The sequence below is a fragment of the Rhagoletis zephyria genome, unplaced genomic scaffold (assembly GCF_001687245.7).
Source record: "Rhagoletis zephyria isolate East Lansing unplaced genomic scaffold, Rhagoletis_zephyria_1.1 Rzeph_scaffold_00341, whole genome shotgun sequence".
NCBI lineage: Eukaryota > Metazoa > Arthropoda > Insecta > Diptera > Tephritidae > Rhagoletis > Rhagoletis zephyria.
The window spans coordinates 131010-152899 of record NW_016157425.1 but is presented as its reverse complement, the minus strand read 5'-3'; the positions used below and the strand labels follow the sequence as shown (position 1 = coordinate 152899).

General features: G+C 35.3%; 1 protein-coding gene across 1 annotated transcript in view; it reads right to left on the bottom strand.

The window, feature by feature from the left end:
- Positions 1-1932: 1932 nt before the first annotated feature.
- Positions 1933-21890, bottom strand: part of gem (transcription factor CP2 like gemini) — a gene marked incomplete at its 5' end in the record, with an annotated part of 104113 nt that continues 84155 nt past the window's right edge. Inside the window, 4 exons of the mRNA XM_017610798.1 lie at positions 1933-3557; positions 3640-3714; positions 9135-9250; positions 9328-9526. Coding sequence (XP_017466287.1) covers positions 3164-3557; positions 3640-3714; positions 9135-9250; positions 9328-9526 — 784 coding nt within the window. The remainder of the gene's footprint in view (positions 3558-3639; positions 3715-9134; positions 9251-9327; positions 9527-21890) is intronic.

Sequence of the window (21890 nt, the reverse complement as noted above, 5' to 3'; positions counted from 1 at the left end):
ATCTCGGGATCCAGGCCTTGTAATTTGCACTGATGGCAATAATAGGAACTCCTTTTCTTGACCAGTATTGGCTAAATTTTTTTTATTTATTTAATAATTAACAATTTTTTATACATCTCTAGCTGATTATACATATAACACCGCGCGATAGTAAATTTTTAACACAAATATCAATATATTCGCGAAATGGGCTAAATATAGTAAAATTGCATCAGTAATTCAAAAATTATTTAGAAAATTCAGAGAAATGTGCTTAGAGAAAAAGGATGGGTATCAAATTAAAAAGGAAATGCCGTAGAATTTATACAGATTCAAGCTTTTGATGCAGAAGGACTGGTAAGTATTGAAAATGTCCTTTTAAAATTTTATCTTTGAAGTTTCGCAATATTTGTTTTTGAAAAAATTATATGTTAAGGACTTATATAAACTCGACAACATCCTCGAATTTCGTCCATCTAACTTCATCAGCTTTAAAAATTACCTATTCGTACTTGTGAATCCAAACAATTTTATTTTTTTAATTCTAAAGAAATCTCCTCTTGTATTTGGTTCCCATATTTGTATTCTACCTTGCGTTGAATTTTTTAGATAATTTTTGGAATTAATCATATCTTTGAAATTACAAAGTCCTTTAAAATAAATCCTGACGTCGAAGAGAAAAAATTAAAGCGCAACTTTAAATGAAAAAACGGGTTTATTTTATGGTGGTAGAGTTTCTCAAACAATATAGAAGCAGTTTTTTCGATTTAAGTTGTTGAAAAATTAACATCCCTAACTGGAACAGACTAACTGATTACACTGAACAGCTGATTATGGGAGGTTATGCGCTCTATGCAGAGTGTAATTACACCCCTGTTTAACATGCGCTGCTTGTCTATGACCAGTGTTGCCACAGAATTTTTTTTATTATTTTACCAAAATCACCGAAAAAAGTTACCATTTTGAACAAAAAATTACCAAACTTATTTTATGTGCAGAACTGCACAAACATGCATACGTTATTTTGGCAGTTAGGGCTCGACATGTATGTTTTTACAGTTCTGCACATAAAATAAGTTTGGTAATTTTTTGTAATATGTTAAAACTTGTCAAAATATGGTGCGGCTATAATTTTTTCGCCCACTGTATGTAAACAAGTGACAAGAAAATATATCAAAAATTCAACGCTTGAAGGAAAGCTTTCGACTCACACATAGACACAGTGAAGTCCCCCGCTGAATGCCGTAGCTTTTTGAACGAGAACATACATATTTACGTAGAATTCTACTCATATATATGGTTGCCGGGTATACCGGAAAATTGATGGTAATTGCAAAGCTGATGAACTGACAGGGAAAGGTAGGACCACCCAAAACCTTCCAGGAAAGGACTCGGTGGATATACTTAGCAATAGCCACTTTCAAGCAGTTTGTTAAAGATCACACCATTCTAGTAGCCAAGGAACGCTGGAACAACTTTCACCTTGCGAAACTTTCAGGATTACCTGGTATTTCTATAAAAGGAAGCGCTTACAGGCCACTTACTAATGTGGAATCAGAACCATGTAAGACCGAATCGAAAAAGTTACCAAATTGAAAAATAAATTACCAAATTACCAAACTTGATAAATAAAGAAAAAAATTACCAATTTTGGTTAAAAATTACCAAAACGGCAACGCTGTCTATGACCTGCACTTACAATGTAAGCATACTCAGCTCTTAAGTTATGCTCTGCTGAAGGGCACTTAGTTTGGAATTAAAATACATGTTATATTCGCAGACCTTTCATTTATTTACTATTTATTTTTCACCATTTTGTCTTTTCAACCATTTTAACAATAAGAATTCATGCAAATATGTATGTTTGCACAAACACACACATACATTTAGTGAAAAAAAAATTTTCAAAGCCAATTTAAAATTTTCAATAGTAAATTTTTTACGGTAAAATTCTGATAATTTGTTTGATTGTTAGTAGTTGTCTCTCAATAAAAGTGCTTTGTGTGGCCTGCCTTTTTGATTTAAGTTTGAATTTTTCTTAAACAATATGCATGCAAAAAATAAGATTATAATAGGAAATATAAGTTTATGTATACATATGTGTATATTTATGCATGTATATGTGTGGATTCAACTGCTGTATATTGTATACACCCAGCAAACAGTTAGGTTTGATATACATTTGAGAATGACTTAAAATCAAAGCCTTTCTCAAATTTTAAACGTTTGAAAATGATTTGATATTGATTTGAAAATGACAGCTTTCTCAATAAAAAGGAGAGTTTTATCTCCATTTGAGAATATGGTTAACTCTCAAATCAATTTCAATGGTTATTTATCAATTGTACTTCAAATGTGGAAATAGAATTTATTATAGGAAATGTATATTTCATATTTATTTTTTCTTCGCGATGCACATATGTATATACATAACAAAGGAAACAGTTAAGATAAAGTAATTTATAATAAATTCGTCTTGAAGGGCTGCAACTTCTTCAATCCGCGCAAACATCAAATCCACTATTTGTGGGCTTTCTCTTTGAAAATTTTTTTCTATTCATTGCTTTTTTTCAATTGATCCAAGTTTTATTCTTACAATTTTTGATTTAACTGCGCATTTTTATATCGTTTGACACTTGCCATCTTTCTTCAAATCAACCTCAAATGAATTTCAAATGTAAAATTTAAACCTCGTTTTCAATTTGAGAATAATTTGACAAAAACATTTGATATCAAATTGAGAAATAAATTTTCCTCAAACGTTTGAGACTGTGTTTGCTGGTCAGATATATGTACATACAGATATACTATGTACATACATATGTATGTACATAAGTATGTAATTATATCGATATTAGCAATCTTGTTCTCATCGGAAAGAAATAACATTAAAATTGAAACACATATATGTATATGTACATACATATATGTATGTAGAAACCAAAAACAAACATCCGTACTTGAAAATTTTATCTTTACTCAAAATAAATATTAATTTTGATGCAGTAATTAAAAAAGCTGTTAAATTTCTTATAACCTGGTACATACGAGTATGTTTCTAAATGGAAGGTAATAATAATTTTTGTTGGTAATTGAGTCAGATCAAAGCTTAGGTTGGGTATGAATGAATATTAAAATTGTGGGCTTATAAATTAAGAATATGCCTGATACGAATATTTCGTCTTCAGTTATCATTTTTGTTAATCAATTTCATAACAACTTGGCCATTTTGTACTTCCAGAGTATAAAGACTTCCGTCTTTTACTTCGTTATTCAATACCTCATCAGTTACATTTACATGCACTCCTGACGGGCCAGCTAAAAATATAAAATTTTTAGAGCTATCACTAAAGATGTTTGAACCACTTCCGGAATATTTAGAATGCATGCTCCAGTTGCTGTATATAGTTCCATTTTCCATTGTTCCGTTTGTAGTGCCGTTTGCCATCATCTCGTAAAATCCGGGCATTTTGCAAAGCTTCTGCATTAGTTCTCTTGATGTGTTGGAGACCAAATATATGGCGTTGTAGCTACTACCGTCCATACTTACGTAGAGTGTAAGACGAGGTGCAATTGCTCTGCAATGTGATTGTTTATGTTAGTGACCATGTATATTTACGTATTCGAAATGAGTACATATGTATATTAAATGCAACGTACTTAGCGCGCAGTATATTGAACATACGAATCCCATCGGCAAGGCCGCATATTTGAATTAAATCCTCCTTAGACATCCTTGAATTGAAAAAAAGTATGTGTGTAAATGTTAGTGTTTTTGTTAAAACGTCTAAGTAATATTGAAATAAAATTAGTAGAAACAAGTAAAAAAGTCTTAAGTTCGGACGGAGCCGAACATAAGATACCCCGCGCAGTTATTAAACATAGTTTTTTTCACCTTTCCGAAAACTACAGCTCCATGGTAAGCAGGGATGATTTTATTATATTTCAAACATCTTCGATAAACTTATATAAATATACGTGAGCGGTATCACGCCCATTTTCCAAAATTCCATAATGTTACTTATTTTCAAGGGAATGTTGTTAGTATCAATTGTATGTAAATTAGCTTACTTAAATTTCAATATTTCGAGGTTTCAAGCATTTCTGAAATTTACCGTTATATGAAAAGTGGGCCTAATTTAGCCCGATTAAAATGATGATCACACAGAGTTTGGTGCAAATGGCTCGAATGGTTATCGAGATACAGACATGTGGTCATAAGTAGGCGGTGGCGCTCCCATTTTCCAAAATATTATAAACGTATTTTTTGCTACAGAATTATAGCAAAAATCAATTTTGAATAAATTAGCTTCGGTATTTAGCGATTTATTGAAGATCTCGTATTTCTCTAAATTACCGTTTTATGGGATGTGGGCGTGGTTATTATCCGATTTTAAAAAATTTCCGCTATTCGGTATGCTGTATCAAGACCAATAACCGTGCGAAGTTTGGTGGAAATTTGTGGAGCGGTTACCGTGTGGCTACGCCCATTTTCGAAAAATTTATAATATTCTTATTTTCGGTCTAAAAATCATTGTAAATATCAATTTTCAGTGAATAGGCTTAAGTAGTTACTAAAATATCGCAGTTTTCGTATTTCTGAAAACTACCGTTATATGGGAGGTAGGCGTGGTTATTGTCCGATTTCGCCCAATACCATTCGTCCTACGTACACATACAAAGTTCCGTTAAGATATCTCGATTTTTATTCGAGTTATCGTGAGCACAGACGGACAGACAGTCACCGTTTAATCGATTTCTTTTTTCATTCTGAATATTTATGTATACATTTGTTTATATCTATCTCGATTCGTTTTGCCTGTTACAAACAACCGTTATGTGAACAAAGTTATAATACCCTTGTACACAAGTGCGCTCGGGGATAAACATTATATAGTAATGACTTAAAGCGCAGTTACCCACGACCGTAAAAACGGAGAACGTGTCAGCTGACACGATCTATCTTATGGGATCTGCGTAACCAGGTAAGGCTACTCAATTTTCAATATCTTCGCCCTTACTAAACTGAATTTAAAGTTATGGAGAAACCAGCCTAAGTCCACCATAAGAAAATTTTGGGAAGTTGTGGTTCTTTCTTTTCATGCAAAACTGAAAAAAAATTTTACAAAATATATCTTGGATGCATTTTGCGAAGAAGAAACTATGAAAAATTAAGGCATATTCAAAATAATGAAGTCTTTATGTTGGACTTAAGCACGTTTGAAAAATACGATATGGACTTAATACATACATATGTATGTATTCAGTTAGTCTTGAAGCAAAATTTCCAAAACACTTTTATAGGGGACTTAAGCAGGCTTTATATGTATCGACTCATAAGTCATAGCAGGGATGGAAGATCGAAATTTCAAATTGTGCCTAATTTGACAATAGAAATGTTCCTTTTTGCTGTCAAATATACCTAAGAAGTAGCTCACTATTTTGTTAACTTTTTTTATTATTTCCAGACAATTGGTAACAATTTAATAAATTTTTACATTATTTGCATTAATAAGAAAATGATTAATATATCAGTACAGTTTAATTAATATTCATAACAATTCAATGAAGATACAGCTAGCTTAGAATAAAAAGTTGCTTAGTGGACTTTTTATGAAAACTCATATTTTGATATAAGAGGCTAGAGAAATTAAACATGTATCGTTTCGAAAAGGGTAGAGGTCCTTGTTTTATATTCAATGAAAGGAAAGTGTGCTGAGTCCACGAAAAGCTCCGAAAATTCGATAAGGCCAAAATAGTACGAAATATTTTAATACCGATCGAATCCCTCTGATTCGTATGGAGTTTTGCTTTGCTTTAAACAGGCAAAATGTTGTATTCAAAGTTCTGCGAAATTTTTGAAGAAAATGGCTATAAGAAGTTTTTTTCTCACCTATACAATTTTTAAATTGGGACTTAGCAATTTAGACCACGGTAACATTTTTGCTGATAACTTGACAGTTTTGTATGTTAGAGCGGTGCGGTTCCAGGAAAGCATTCTGCTTCAAATTTGTCGACGGGTGAGTATTGCGCTTGACTTCCACGCGTACGCACTTTTTCGTGGTTTCGTGTTTCGTGATGCGGAAATCGCGGGCCTACTATAGTAGTCCGCGCGAGTATTAATGTACTGAACTTGTAATTTGGTTACTATGCATATGCGGTGAAGCAGTGTTCTTAGAAACTGCCGCCGATGATTACTTAAAATATTTTTCAATTTGATGAACATTACTGCAATCAACGCTCTCATAATCAACCAAATGAATGTCAATAATGAAGAAATTTTAACGGGTAACTTTTTACAAGAGCAGCCCCTTGATTTATTGGAACCACCTTTGAATCGCCGTACATCTATTGAAACACTACTCTAACAACTAAAATTTGAAATAAGGATGCTCTTAGATGCATCTCAAGAAGTACAGCACGATGTACATAATACCAAATTTTTGTTTGTCGGTTCACCTACATATTGTACCAGAGCTTTATGTCCATCCACAAAAACGGGGTGCAAGACTTGTAAAAAATGGTTTTTATCTTATCACTAGTCTGGGGTTAGGCACTCAATGTTACGAAAACTGATAGTTTATTAAGTAATATTGCTTTAAGAAGAAAATGTTAGACATTGATCTAAGAAGTAAAATTATTTTTATATTTTCTATTACATAATTAAGGGCCTTATTCGGCATCACAAACGATAGGCAAAACGAACGATTCGTCTGCAGACGACAACCTCTCTGATTTCGATTTTTCTTCGCTTTTCATACATTACGTTGCAATGGTCTCGGTTGCGCTTAGACCGCCTAAAATGATGCCGCCGGACTAATTTTTTAAGCATTCCTCTGCAGACGAATCGTTCGGGTTGCCTATCGTTCGGGATACAGAATAAGGGTGTAAATTATTTTTTATTTCAAGATTCCTACTTTCTATGAAAAAATTTAAATTTGTTATCGCAAGCGTAATAGATAAGTATATGTTTTTAACTATATGTTTCATTTAAATGTTATCTAAAAAAGATTTTTTAACATTCTCAAATGGTCTACTATAGTAGTCCACGCGTGCATTGGTGTAAAAAAAGAGCGCGTGTACTCTAGTGTTAAATTAATTATGGGGCTTAAATTTAACAAAAATGGCCATATATTCAAGAAGAGTCTGGAATTATTTTGTAGAATTTAGTTATTTATTTTTAGCATTTATTGTTGAAAAATATATCTAAGATATCTTTGTTTGCTTGTACCTAATTAATGGTAATTTGTAACAATAAATTGTACAGAAATTAAAAAAAAAAATGTACTCCTTTTTTATGTGTTGCTTTTTTTCTATCGAAAATAGAAATGTTACTCCTTTCTTCGTTTCAGAATCTGGCAACCCTAATCTCGACACCCGCATCACCTAGCGGATAGTTCATCTTTCATATTGCATTGTCATCGGGTTCTGAGCTATGTTTACAATCCTAAGTAGAGTACCGATTAATCGGCATCGGCATCGGCTAGTATCGGCACAAAATTGAGCATCGGCATCGGCCTTTTTTCGCCGATTCTTTGGAATTTCTTTTCAAATGTTCAGGTGAAGCGACAGCCAACATTAAAAAACATTTGCAGACAGTTCACAAAAATGATTTTATTTTTGTTGAAAGTGTTTCACGTTTTTTCCATACAAAAGTATGTGCGAGAATTTTCTTTTATATGGAGAACACTGCCAGCAAAAAAAATTGCCAAAAATTAACGGGATTTTATAGCAGCTTGAAACTTGCACTTCATTATACTAGAATGAAATGGTCTACAAAACTGCATACCAAAATTCTGATTAAAAAGAATGAAATTTTGGTGAAAATAAGCATAATTTTTCTCATTTTTGTACAAAGTTTGAAATCTGAATTTATATGGAGTTTGTTGTATACTAGCTAGACTTTTATTTTGTGGACCACTATATGTATGTACATACATACCTAGCATATAAGTTCTTATGCATTCAGTGCAAAGGAGTGTATTTTAGTACAAAACGAAATGAAATTTTATGTTCCTTAAAATTTTTTGCTCAGCACCATATAAAAGTGTTTTAAATGTGATATATGTACATATATTTTTACACATACATATGTATGTATGTACATACATGTGTATGTAATGTTGCATAACAAGCCAATTAATTGAATTATTTCTTTTCTTTTGTTTTTTTTTTTTAACTCCGTGAAATGAACTGGTTTTATGAATTAATACATTTATTTGTATTTTTTATGGAATCGGCATCGGCCGATTCTTTCCCCATAAGCCGATTAATCGGCACCGGTACCTGAAAAAAAAATTGGAATCTGTCGGACTCTAGTCCTAAGTCTCTCCGCCCTATTCCCACACCACTGACAAAACTCAGCGGCTGACTATTGCCTTTACTACTGCGCCTAATACTATGCCGCAAATTTATTTTAGGCTGTCGTATGACAATTGTCAGTTTTATTGTTATGACCTACTGAGTAAGTGACAACGGCGAAACAATGTTTATATTGTGTATTAGGCGCAGTAATTGTGAGTGTTGTGGGAATGGGGCGGTCTAGCTCAACGGGAAGCTGGTTAAAAATTGATTGCAAAATTTGGTTACACACAGGTGAAACATAAGTTGCGTTCCCTAACTTGCAAGAAGTTGCAAGAGTTTACGGGAATTTTCTAGAAAGCGTTCTCGTACTCGGTTCTCTGGCTTCTTTTGCCTTTCGACAGTTTTACAGGTTTTAACCCAGAAAAGTTGTAAAAGCTTGCAAAATGGCCAAAACTGGAAAACATGTCATTAACATAATTAGTTGACCGCAGGGCTATGTATGTACATGCATTTATATATGAAATTGTTTATTAAATAAACTTTATTTTACTTATTGTGGGAAGCAATTACAGCTTTTTTATGCTCAACTCGTTACTGAATAAAATTAAGTGAAAGTACTTCCAAAGGAATTGAAAATAAATACATATATTAAATACCAAAGACCAATAAAGTGCTTGGTTATTTCCATCTTGAAGTTTTACACGAATGGAGGAACCCAACTTTTTACATCGTTTCCGATTAGGAACTTCTTTTTCTACATGTTTCCCTACTCGAATTCAATCTGAGTCCCACCGAGTGGTGTTCAAGGGTAAAATTTAAACATACCTTAACACACATATGTATTAGTTTACCTCATAATATCAGAGCCTGAAAAGTGGGCAAATGTTGAAAGGTAAGACGTCAAGCGATGGTGGTTCAGCCACTGTGCGACTTGGGACGGAGTGGACTCTGGCAAAATGTTGATAGCCTAACAGTAGCAATGTTGAATAAATTTAAATTTAATTATTTAATTAGCAGTGTGGTCAAACGTTTTCAATAACTCACATAGTCATCCATGTCTGGCGTGGTGGACTGCTGCGGGGACACCATGTTACCATCCATTAGTTTCAACGTTGGTGAATTTGTTGAAGTGACACTGTTAATTGCTATGGGGTTGGTGTTGGTGACAGGCGATCCACCAGTGTACGGCAATATGCCATCATACTTCGGAATGTGGACCGGCGAGTTAGGCCAAATTTTCAAACTATAATAAAAGCAAATAAATATAAAAATTATGTTAATTGTGCATGCGTGATCATGAACCATTCAGTTGTAAATATGTATTAGCAAATACCTGGCCTTTTTGAGAAATATTATATTATTATAAAAAAAATAATCTTGATGGTTTCGTAAAGAGTGAAAATTTCAATTCAAGAGGTACATATAAACCTCAAGAAACAATGAGATGCAATAGTGGGCCTTAACTGAAACAACTTTGCTCGTCGGTATTAAATGTCTGGGCCTGATTCTGAATAACAACCTCCTTTCGAAAAAGCCTATTGGGACAAATCCAAGAAGAGAGCCTAACTGCCATCCTAAGTTAGGGTTCACACCAGACAATATTGTCAAGACTAATATGTCAAAATGATGTGTTTGTTGTAAACACGGCGAGTTCAATTTTTTAAGTAAAAAATATTTTGGCGGAAATTTCTTGCACTATATGAGTCAAAGCCGTGTTTGTGGAAGATTAAGTTCACGAATATTGCAGTTGTGAATTAAAACAAAAAAAGAAACAATGTTTAACAAAAATTATGAAATCTCGGCTCTAATCATTTCGATCTTTCCTCGACCTCATTTGAAAAGAAATAAATATTGTATCAGCGTGCTGGTAAGTTATATGCTTTGAGCCTGATGGTACAATCACTTGATGGAGCCAGCACGCTGGTGTCGTATATTTCCCCTTTTATACAAAAAGGTTTTTGGTTGGATAAAATATTAGCTTTTCTCCAGAGTTCATTGTTTTTCTATACCATTACTTATTGAAAATGTTTGCGTATATACTTTTATATGTATATGTAAGTAAACCATTTTAGCTACCATTTTTAGCTACAAGGAATTTTTTTAGCTCTTTTTTAGCGCTTTTTTTTAAAGGAATTTGGCTACCACTAAAAACGATTCGCGGCAACACTGCTCTCCACATACAACTTTAGTGTTGCGTTGGCGCCGCTTCGAAAGCAGCGCTAGTAACGCCAGTGCTTGCTACAATGAACGCTTGGCAGCGAATACTTTGGCTACTAATTTAACATATCAATAATTGCATTCAAACTAAATTTTTTGACCGCATGGGATTAAAAAGGAAAAAGATTCACAGTTGGTCATCGTTCTGCTTTGTGTTGGCGTTAGTGTTGCCTAATTTTGGCTACGTGGACGACTGCATTTGAATTCATGTATTCATACCCAGCTGTCGAAGCGACGTTAGCGCCAATGCAACGCCAATGTCGGGTCTTTAAATTCCACTTATAGCTCAGTTAGTCAACGACGTAGCGTAAACGTAGGTTGACGTACGTAGCAGCATATCAAATTTACTGTTGATAGGGAGAGAGAAAAGCAACGGCAACGTCACCGCCATGCGGTGGTGAGTTTTCGTTAACACGCGAATCCCATAAGATAGATCGTTTCTGCGTCAACCTATGTCTACGCTACGTCGTTGACTGTTTGCGCTTTTATCGGTCATGAGCAGAGGTGGGCACTACCACAAACAAGCGTGAGCTAAAAGTGAGAATGTGTTAGTGTGCCTAATTCATTTTGCATGCTGTCGTGTTCTCTTCGCTGCGCTCCCGCTTGTATACGTACACGTGACGCTTACGCTCTTTTAGCACCTGCTAACTCTCTGCCCATGCCTGGTCATGAGTTTATCTGATCATATTCTGCGTAATGGTGCCCACACTCACCGACGTGTACGTATGCCGTGTCTATTTGACGTAGCAACATATAAAACTTACAGTTGATAGAAAGAGAGAGAAGCACGCGTAACCGTCGCACGTACACGGTGGTGAGTTTTCATTTACATCAGTCATGCCCAGGCATGGGCAGAGAGTTAGCAGGTGCTAAAAGAGCGTAAGCGTCACGTGTACGTATACAAGCGGGAGCGCAGCGAAGAGAACACGACAGCATGCAAAATGAATTAGGCACACTAACACATTCTCACTTTTAGCTCACGCTTGTTTGTGGTAGTGCCCACCTCTGCTCATGACCGATAAAAGCGCAAACAGTCAACGACGTAGCGTAGACATAGGTTGACGCAGAAACGATCTATCTTATGGGATTCGCGTGTTAACGAAANCCAACGTCGGCAGAACTCCACAAGCAAGTGCCCTGCGCTGGCAGAATTCCATATGCAAGTGCCCGGCGCTGGGCATGACTGATTTACATGGTGCTCTCATAAGTTTGATCGTGTCAGCTGACACGTTAACGTACGTGAGTGTGGCTCACCCGATCAAACTTACGAGAGTGCCATGTAAATGAAAACTCACCACCGTGTACGTGGGACGGTTACGCGTGCTTCTCTCTCTCTATCAACAGTAAATTTTATATGTTGCTACGTCAAACAGACACGGCATACGTACACGTCGGTGAGTGTGGGCACCTTAAAAGTTGATGCCGTTTCAACTCCTTGTCGCCGTGGTTGAATAGCTCGGCTGACAGGCCGTTCGCTCAAGCAGATTTGTTTTTTTTCAGCAAAATAATTCCTGTTCGTACTTGGTCATAGTCAGACGTGGGACATCGACTCCATGATCCTCGACTGGGGCTCGGGTTCGTCGTCTCTATTACTTTCAGTGCTTCTGTAATTTGATAGGGCGGAAAGTGTTCCAAAATTTAAGTACGTTTTGGACATCGCGTTTTTCCTCTCAGTCATTCGTAGGTGATTCAGATCCAATCACCATGCGAATCAAGAACAAATCGTTGTCTTCTCTACCCACCAGCACAAACATTGAAAAAATAGCTAGATTCGTAAAAACTATTGATTTAGCTAATAACCACTCATTTTTTTTCTCCACCGTTGAAATGCACAATAAACAAAACATTAAACAGTAAACAAAAGCAAAGAGCAAGAAGCAGAGATGCAAAGTGAATCACGAATGTGTCGTGTAAACAGGTTGATTCGCCGTTCGTAATTGAGAGAGCGAACCATTTAAGATAGACCGGGCTCATTAAAATGAAGCGGTTGCAGAGCAAACAGAATGAAACTCCTCTGCACTCTTTCAATTCTTAGGGACTGAGACGCTTATATCGGATTCCATATTAAGGAGGCGTATTCCAATTTAGACCGCGCTAAGGAATCATAAAGCAATTTTCGAGTATACCGATCTTTAAAATCTAACATAGCGTCCCATGAAAGCTAAGTTAGAATACGCCTTAGGAATGATGTAATTGATGTGGTTAACAAAGGTAAATCCCGAATTAAAGAGCACTCCTAGATCCAGGAATTCAACAACAGTGCCAGGCTCTACACATGAGAGTGAGCATTTTGAAGGTATTCGATTTCGTGATTTAGACAAGGTCATTTCTAAACATTTATTAATTTTAAGAGATAGTTTCTAGAAGTATAAGCTTTGATGCAATATGTTGCAATATGAAGCAGATTTAACCGATGAAAACAAATTGTTTTGAAATTGGATGTTTACATAAATCTGATAGTAGTTTTATTTTAATTTTGAGTCCTATTGAATTTTTTATACAGCTAAATAGACATTAATTACGTAATTCACGTAGATGCATTTATATTTCGTTCAGTATTTCGTTTAAACTGTCAGATTTCCTGCAAATATATTAGAATTTACAAAAGGAATTTCACTACTAATTGCCTACTTTGCTTTCTTTTCTACTACCATTTTCGCAACAAGGGATTGCATTCTTCCCCCTTCCTCTGTTCTTCGCAAATGTAAGGGAGTGTCAAACCGCGGCTGTCCCTAATTATCTAACCTTGTATTATTGAATCATGTTTAAGGTGAAGATGCAATTAGCAACGTCCAGTTCAGTGACAGCCATTCCTCCAAAGTCTACAGAGTTAGAGGTATCACAATTTGAAATAATAGCTATCAGTATCCATGACAAAATTCGATTTTAAAAAGTCTGCAAAAAGATTTACCGAATCTAACAAACTAGTACAAGACTTTTCGTTGTAGTTTAAATAAGTAGGAATATTTGAGCACCCTTTTGTAGAACGAATGTATTTCCAGAAAGCTTTGGGGTTTGACTTTGTCTGAAGTTCGTAACGAGCGATATAATTATTATATAATAATTTGTCAAGCTCATTTAATTGACACATACAATTTAAATATTTCTCTTTATAACTCATATTATCGGTGGCTTGATGTAAATTAAAATATTTGTTCCTTTTATTCATTAACCCCTTTAGCTCTTAAGTGTACTAAGGCAGCTTATGTATGCGAGTCGGAAGAAGGGAGAGATTGCTGTGGAGAGTTTCTTGAATGCTAAGGCACCCCGCACATTACACGCCTAATCAAAGTAGAGTAATCGCTTTGTCATGCCGAAACGAATGCACGACGACTCGACTTCTGCACACTTGCACCCCCTGCATAAGTCACCAGCTAAAAACACTTTCTACACTTATCATTTATTTTCAATTATTTCCTGTTGAAATGACAAATAATTTTAATTTCCAACACAAAAAAGTAAACAAATGCGGATTTCAAAACGGCAAGCGTCTTAAACGATGTTTCCACGACAAGTGATTCGCTCCCCCATTCGTAATTCGCTCTCTATTTTTTGAAAGAAAAAGCGAATCCCAATTAATTTTGTATATGATTGAATTCAAAACTTCGAAACTGGCATTCCGAAAATTAGAAGACCGGGTACCATCATTTGAGGATGAAATGTAATCGACAAATTTAAGTGATAATAATAAAGGAACATGATGCATATCCGATTTACAGATGAGAAAATTACTTTCATTTAGCTGGAAAATCATATTTTCATATATAAAAATTAGGTCCAGAATATTACTAATCTTATTGGGAAGGGCATTTATTTGGATAAGATTGATGCTAAAGACTGTCCAAGGTTAATTTCATGGGACAGATTTACATTAGTAGGTGATAAGGTAGCATTATTTAAAAAATCAGACCAAACAATTCATTTAGATTAAAATCTCCTAAAATACAAAAATGGCTATCGACATTCTTTTCATAAAGTTAATAATAGTGGTATTCGCGATTCTGTGCATTCGCTATGTTCCTCGTAAGTGTAACCAGTGTTGCCATATTTTGGGCGAGCCTCTTCCCTTTTTGTCCATGCAACTGTATATATTTTTCCCATTTTTCATTTTAGGTTTTCCCGTCTTTTCCCCTTTTTATATAACCCAGTTTTTAAAAATGGAAAATCAATTATTCTCCTTGATGAATAACCGTATAACTCAGTCAATAACAATAACAATTCAATTTACATGTAATATTCTTAATATAAAAATATTACTTTAAAACATATATTGCATCTACTTATGCGTTATTTGTACATATCATTCGTGTGCAATTGTGATGCAATTTTTGAATCACTGAAGTCCGTTTTCAACAGCACTGATAAGTGATCAAATGCAATATTGTGCTCCGCCGCAAACGCACATAGCTTTATCTCTGCATTTTTAGCTTGATGTGCTACGGAAGCATTAGTGAACTGCGAAATTTTCAGCTGACGATCAGTTATCACCGATCAGTTATAGTTTCGACAGCACTAAAAGGAGTGACCTATACGCCGCTATGTCTGAATCTGAATTTTGCATCCCCGCCAAACTGATACGGCTGTGTAAAATTACGTTCAGCAATACCACCAGCTTCGTCAGAAACGGGAAAGAGCTCTCCGAGCCGTTCGCCACCAAACGGGGCTTCAGACAGGGCGACCCTCTTTCATGTGACTTCTTTAATCTAATGTTGGAGAAGATAATAAAAGCTGCAGAACTGAACCGCTCAGGAACAATTTACTACAAGAGCGTGCAATTGCTCGCTTATGCCGATGAAATCTATATAATCGGTAACAAAAACCGCGAAATCTGTTCTGCCTTTTCCAAGTTGGATAAGGAAGTAAAGCGAATGGGTCTGGTGGTAAACGAGGACAAGACGAAGTATCTCCTGTCATCAAACAAACAGTCGGCACATTCGCGCCTTGGCACCCACAGCACTTTTGACAGTTATAATTTCGAGAAAGTAGAGAATTTCGGTTAATTGGAACCAGCATTAACACCGATAATGAAGTCAGAACGCCTCGGAACGCAGAATCACTCTTGCCAACAAGTGCTATTTTGGACTGAGTAGGCAATTCAGGAGTAAAGTCTTCTCTCGACGTACGAAAACCACACTATATAAGTCACTCATCATGCCCGTGCTGGTATATGGCGCAGAAGCATGGACAATGACAACATCTGATGAGGCAGCTCTTGGAGTATTCGAGAGAGAGATTTTGCGGAAGATTTACGGGCCTTTACGCGTTGGCGACGGCGAGTACTGCAGATGATGGAACGATGAGCTGTATGAGCTTTACAACGACATGGACATAGTGCAGCGAATTAAAATACAGCGGCTCCGCTGGCTTGGCCATGTCGTTCGAATAGACACCGACGCTCCAGCTCTGAAAGTATTCAACTCGGAACCCGCTGGTGGTAGCAGAGGAAGAGGAAGGCCCCACTGATATGGAAAATCCGGTGGAGAAGGACTTAGCTTCACTTGGCATTTCCAATTGGCGCCAGTTGGCACAGAAAAGAAACGACTGGCGTGCTTTGTTGAACTCGGCCAAAATCTCTTAGGCGGTTACAGCGCCAAATAAGAAGAAGAGATCAGTTGTCATGAATTGACTTATATTTTTGCACATGCTTTTGCGTTTTTGCATGAATCGATTACAATCCAGCTTACTTTTCTATAAGCATGACCGGTTTGTGGTTAGCGACTTTTACATACTGATTTTGTTTGTAATCGGAAGGTATGATGCGGCCGAATACTCTTATGGCGTTCATTACAATTGCGTTTTCGTTTCTAGATTGTAATGCATATTCTAAGCAGACTGCCTACAATGTGCGTTATAACTTTAAATTGGTCAGCGGTGATTTTATCAATTTCTTGTATGAATTACGCAATGCATATTGCAAACGATCCCCATTTAGCAATGCGCCGCAGGGATATGCCGGTTTGTTGAAGATACAGGATATCCGACGTAATAAGAGGTTTTCGATGTCGAACCTTCCTGGTCTTGCTAATTTTTTTTCCTGCACAGGGGCGAGTGCGTATCTTCGATGAACGTGATCCATTTAGTCTCTCGCCTTTCGATCAGAAAACAGATCTGGGGTTTGATGGATCTTGTTATGTTTGAACTTAGTGCTGCAGACTACCATATTTCGGGCCCTGGCGAAGCCGAAAAGCCAGAGTTTGTTATGGGATATTCCGAGGAGGCTGAAATGTTCGCCAGTGAGACCAAAGGCCCCATTCTTGCCCATCCTGCCTTTGAAAACGTCACTCACGATTTTAGTATCGTGCAATTAAATTTTTTGATGGCGGTAATGTCAGCCTTAAGTTCCCTAAAGGTTCTCCGTGGTAGTCATTAAAATAAGAGGGTATCATTCAAGCCATTTTGGGTGCTTTCATTTTAATTAGTTTCTACGCAGCGGTCTTTAGACCCATCGAACAAAGGCAGAGCCAAATATTCTTGAACATATATACATATCGATGGCTGAGTGGAAGATCACCTTATCTCGGCAGCCAGTTCGAAAACGCCCTATCTCAAAAAACGTTTCAAGAGCGCGCTACTTCTGAATTTGGTTGAAACGTATTTGATTGAAAAGCTCGAACTGGCTGCCTAGATAGGTCGATCTTCCGCTTAGCCGTCGATATGTTCATTGTACATACATAGATTGTACATACTACATATTTTATGAAAGTACCCACCACACAAAACATGAGAAATAGGCAAAAGTCGTCAACGGCAACAAATTGGGGACTCGACGACTTATTGCCGTGGTGACCAATAATTTCTTTCATGTCATTTTAAGAATAAATAAGTTATCAAAAATTCCCACACTGATGAATTTCGCGCCAACAGTAATGTCCAGAAGCATTTAATTTATGCCCAAGATACGATTGAAAAAAATAGGAAGCCCCATAGCGAGAGAAATAATTAACTCCATTTTTAAGTTATAATTTTCTATGCAAAAAATAAATGAAGTATTAAAAAAAATTCCAAATATCTCCTGTAGCAATATTAAAAAGATAAGAAACCGACTCGCCCAGGCGAGTCGCCTTCGGCGGACATTTTAAAGCGACTGGCAACCCGTTTTCTTATTGCTGGCAACGAAAATTGTCTGGTGGGCATGCTCATATTTAATGTTTGGCTCTAGACACAGCTCCTATGTACACATTTATATAAAAAATTTTAGTTTTGTTTTGTTTTTTTCTGAACTACATATCAAAAAGTATCTGTGAAGAGTAGAGCACAATTGAGCATACCCAAAATGTATTCAACAAAGTGTGATTGATTTTGACATTGCTCTCATAAGAAACAGGTTATAATGTCAAACTGAAATGAATTCTTAACCCATTTGAAATTTTTTTTTTCCAAATTTGAATTTGTTTAAAAAAAAGTTAGACACAAATTTTTCAAGCAACAAATTTTCTTAATAAACGTGAAATTGTTAAGAGATAAACCGCCGAGGAGAGCAAGTAAGTACATTTAAAGTTGGGTAATAAGTAAATACGTTCGACTTTTCTTAAATATTTAAAGTAAGGAAACCAAGATGAAACGGAGCAAAACGTTTGAACGGTGCGCTGTATGCAAAGTCAGGACACGAAAATAGTGCGACGTTTTAAACCACCTAGTTGCGAATTAAGACGGCAGCGATGGAAAGAAAGCTGTGGTGTTGTACTACGTGATTCATCTCGCGTTTGTGAAAACCACTTCAAGGAAAGTGATTTCATTAGTTGTCCGTCCGAATCAAGCACTTTCAAACGAGCTCGTTTATACCCAGGCGCAGTTCCAATGCCATACGAAATAACTGATACCATTGAGGTTATAGTACGCGATCAGGATACATTCTTTGTTGATGTCCAAACTCAAACAGGCGACTCTTTAGAATGCACGTTGAGAACAGAAATATTTCTTCTTACCGAAATAATTAAACCATGCAAGCTAGTATGGAAGAGCTTAATTTAAAAGTGCTCGAAGCAAAGTCTTTAATGGAAAAAATAGTTTTCGCATGAAAAAAATTTAATTTCAAAATTGTTAAAGCTAAGCTCACATATAAAATTGGAAACAAATGTAAACTCCTACTTTTATAAGTGTCGAATAATGTTTAGGATAAAAAATTTAAATATAAAAATAAACGCATAAAAGCTGCGCTGGGCAATTAAAAACAAGAAAATTGCTAAAATTATTTTGTAAACAATTTGTTTTATTTTATTCACAAAATATATATATTCCAAGTAATGTAAGTAAAACAAAACTATAATCGAAATAAAAGCCTAGGGCATCAGTGCTGATAAGATACATGGAAGCTAAGGGTTAATTTGTTTGTTTATACTTTTTGACATTATAGTACCTTAAAAGAGAGCCGCACTGAACCGTCAATCACACCTTGTTTGATACACCTTGAGCATACCCAAGGTGTATTAAACAATGTGTGATTGACAATTCAGTGCGGCTCTCTTTTAAGGTATGTACTATTATGTCAAAAAGTATAAACAAACGAATTAACCCTTAGTTTTGCATGTATCTTGTCAGCACTGATGCCCTAGGCTTTTATTTCGATTATAGTTTTGTTTTACTTACATTACCTGGAATATATATATTTTGTGAATAAAATAAAACAAATTGTTTACAAAATANCGATTATAGTTTTGTTTTACTTACATTACCTGGAATATATATATTTTGTCAATAAAATAAAACAAATTGTTTACAAAATAGTTTTAGCAATTTTCTTGTTTTTAATTGCCAAAGTTTTATGCTTTTGTGCGTTTATTTTTATATTTAAACTTTTTATCCTAAACATTATTCGACACTTATGTATAAAAGCAGGATTTTACATTTGTTTCCAATTTTATATGTGAGCTTAATGGTGCATTTACATGGTATGAATCTGTTCATAAGCCGTATGAATTTTCCTATAAAAGAAGCACCAAATCTATGAAGAAATGAATGAAAGCGATATATATTGAACAATTTTGACTTATATGCTTGGCAAGTATTTTTTTGTAAACAACAAACAAAAAAATTTCATTTTGTGCTAATTTCGAAACTATGTAGAAGCTTTTTTTTTTAATGTGCTTTAAAAAGGACCTATTGCCAATAAAGCCTTGCGGTTTGCCATTTTTTCAAATCTGTAATGCTTCCATTCAAACATCTTTGTGGATAAACAGTTTTTTGTTCAGAAATTGCTTGTTTACGTTTTTTATCTTTCATATTAAAAACGTTTTTCATAAGTTGAAATCATAGGGATGCCGTTTTCTTTCGTTTCTCAATGGATTTTATACTTGAAAAGGCACCAAAATATGTATGCAATACCTTTACATATCGTCATTTAAAGTACAAAACCGCGCATCAAGAAAATACAAAACCTCGTATATGAGGTTGCCTAAATTTTACAGGAGAGAGAAGTTTTAGGGCCGGTTACTCAATGTCTGGTTAACACTAATCTCCGTTTAAACATCATTATCGACGTGTTCGGCTCCATGCATATAACATGGAGTCGGTAACGTCGATAACGATGTTTTACCGGAGATTAGTGTTAACCAGACAGTGAGTAACCGGCCCTTAATCTTAATTAAAAACGGTTCTCTCTTTTAAACTTAATTATCTCTTCTCCTTATGGATCGATATTTAATTATAAATGGTTAAGGTTATAAATGGTTAAGGGTTTGATGATATGAACTTCCGGTGAGCAAATATCTTTTTTGGCACAAATGTCAGTTATGAGAAGCTGTTTCCATGACAGAATACACTCGGAGGTTAACTATTACCAGCAGAGGAGCGACCGCTATTAGAAAAAAAACTTTTTTGTTTTTTATATGTCGATGTTGGAGGGAAACTCGGCTTGAACTCTAGCGCTGCGTAATGGTAGTGCGTACTGCTAATAACTACTCTACAGCAACCGCCACTACTTTTACATATATTGCTGGTATATTCAAAATACTATCCCGAGCATCGCAGTGTATATATATGATATAAAAAAGAATGAGAGGTACTATAAGAAAATGTACCCCAATTCAGGAGCAAATGAAAAAATGCTCATTGAAAATAATTCACATGTATAAATTAAAAGATATAACTTAAGTGGTTACTGGGCTAAAAAAAGGAAAAGTTAGAAAAAATAGCAATGCGGTTTGAAGGAACCCTGGACCATAAAATATTTGTTTGTGTCGTTAATTCTCTGAACCTTTTAAGATATGACACTGCATTCTTTGCAGTAGTTTGTAAATATACACTAATTTTTCTAAAATCGCAAACATTTTCGTGGAATGTTTTTCTTTGATTTCGAATTGAAAATGCATTACGATCATCTTGTACCGAAATAAGTGTGGTATTCAACAAAGTGTGATTGATTTTGACATTGCTCTCATAAGAAACAGGCTATAATGTCAAACTGAAATGAATTCTTAACCCATTTGAAATTTTATTTTTTTTTCAAATTTGATTTTGTTTAAAAGTTACACACAAAATTTTCAAGCAACAAATTTTCTTAATAAACGTGAAATTTTTAAGAGATAAACCGCCGAGGAGAGCAAGTAAGTACATTTGAAGTTGGGTAATAAGTAAACACGTTCGACTTTTCTTAAATATTTAATGTAAGGAAACCAAGATGAAACGGAGGAAAACGTTTGAACGGTGCGCTGTATGCAATAAAAGTCAAGACACGAAAACAGTACGATGTTTTAAACCACCTAGTTGCGAGTTAAGACGGCAGCGTTGGGAGGAAAGCTGTGGTATTGTACTACTTGATTCATCTCGCGTTTGTGAAAACCACTCCAAGGAAAGTGATTTCGTTAGTTGTCCGTCTGAATCAAGCACTTTCAAACGAGCTCGTTTATACCCAGACGCAGTCCCAATGTCATGCGAAATAACTGAAACAAGTGAGTATTTAGAACGCGATCAGGATACATTTGTTGATGTCCTAACTCAAACAGGCGACTCTTTAGAATGCACGTTGAGAACAGAAATATTTCTTCTTACCGAAATAATTAAAACCATGCAAGCAAGTATGGAAGAGCTTAATTTAAAACTGCTCGAAGCAAAGTCTTTAATGGAAAACTATTTCGCATGAAAAATTTAATTTCAAAATTGTTAGAGTTAAGCTCACATATAAAATTGGAAACAAATGTAAAATCCTACTTTTATAAGTGTCGAATAATGTTTCGGATAAAAAATTTAAATATAAAAATCAACGCACAAAAGCACAAAACTTGGGCAATTAAAAAGAAGAAAATTGCTAAACCTATTTTATAAACAATTTGTTTTATTTTATTAACAAAATATATATATATTCCAGGTAATGTAAGTAAAACAAAACCGTAATCAAAATAAAAGCCTAGGGCATCAGTGCTGACAAGATACATGCATCACTAAGGGTTAATTCG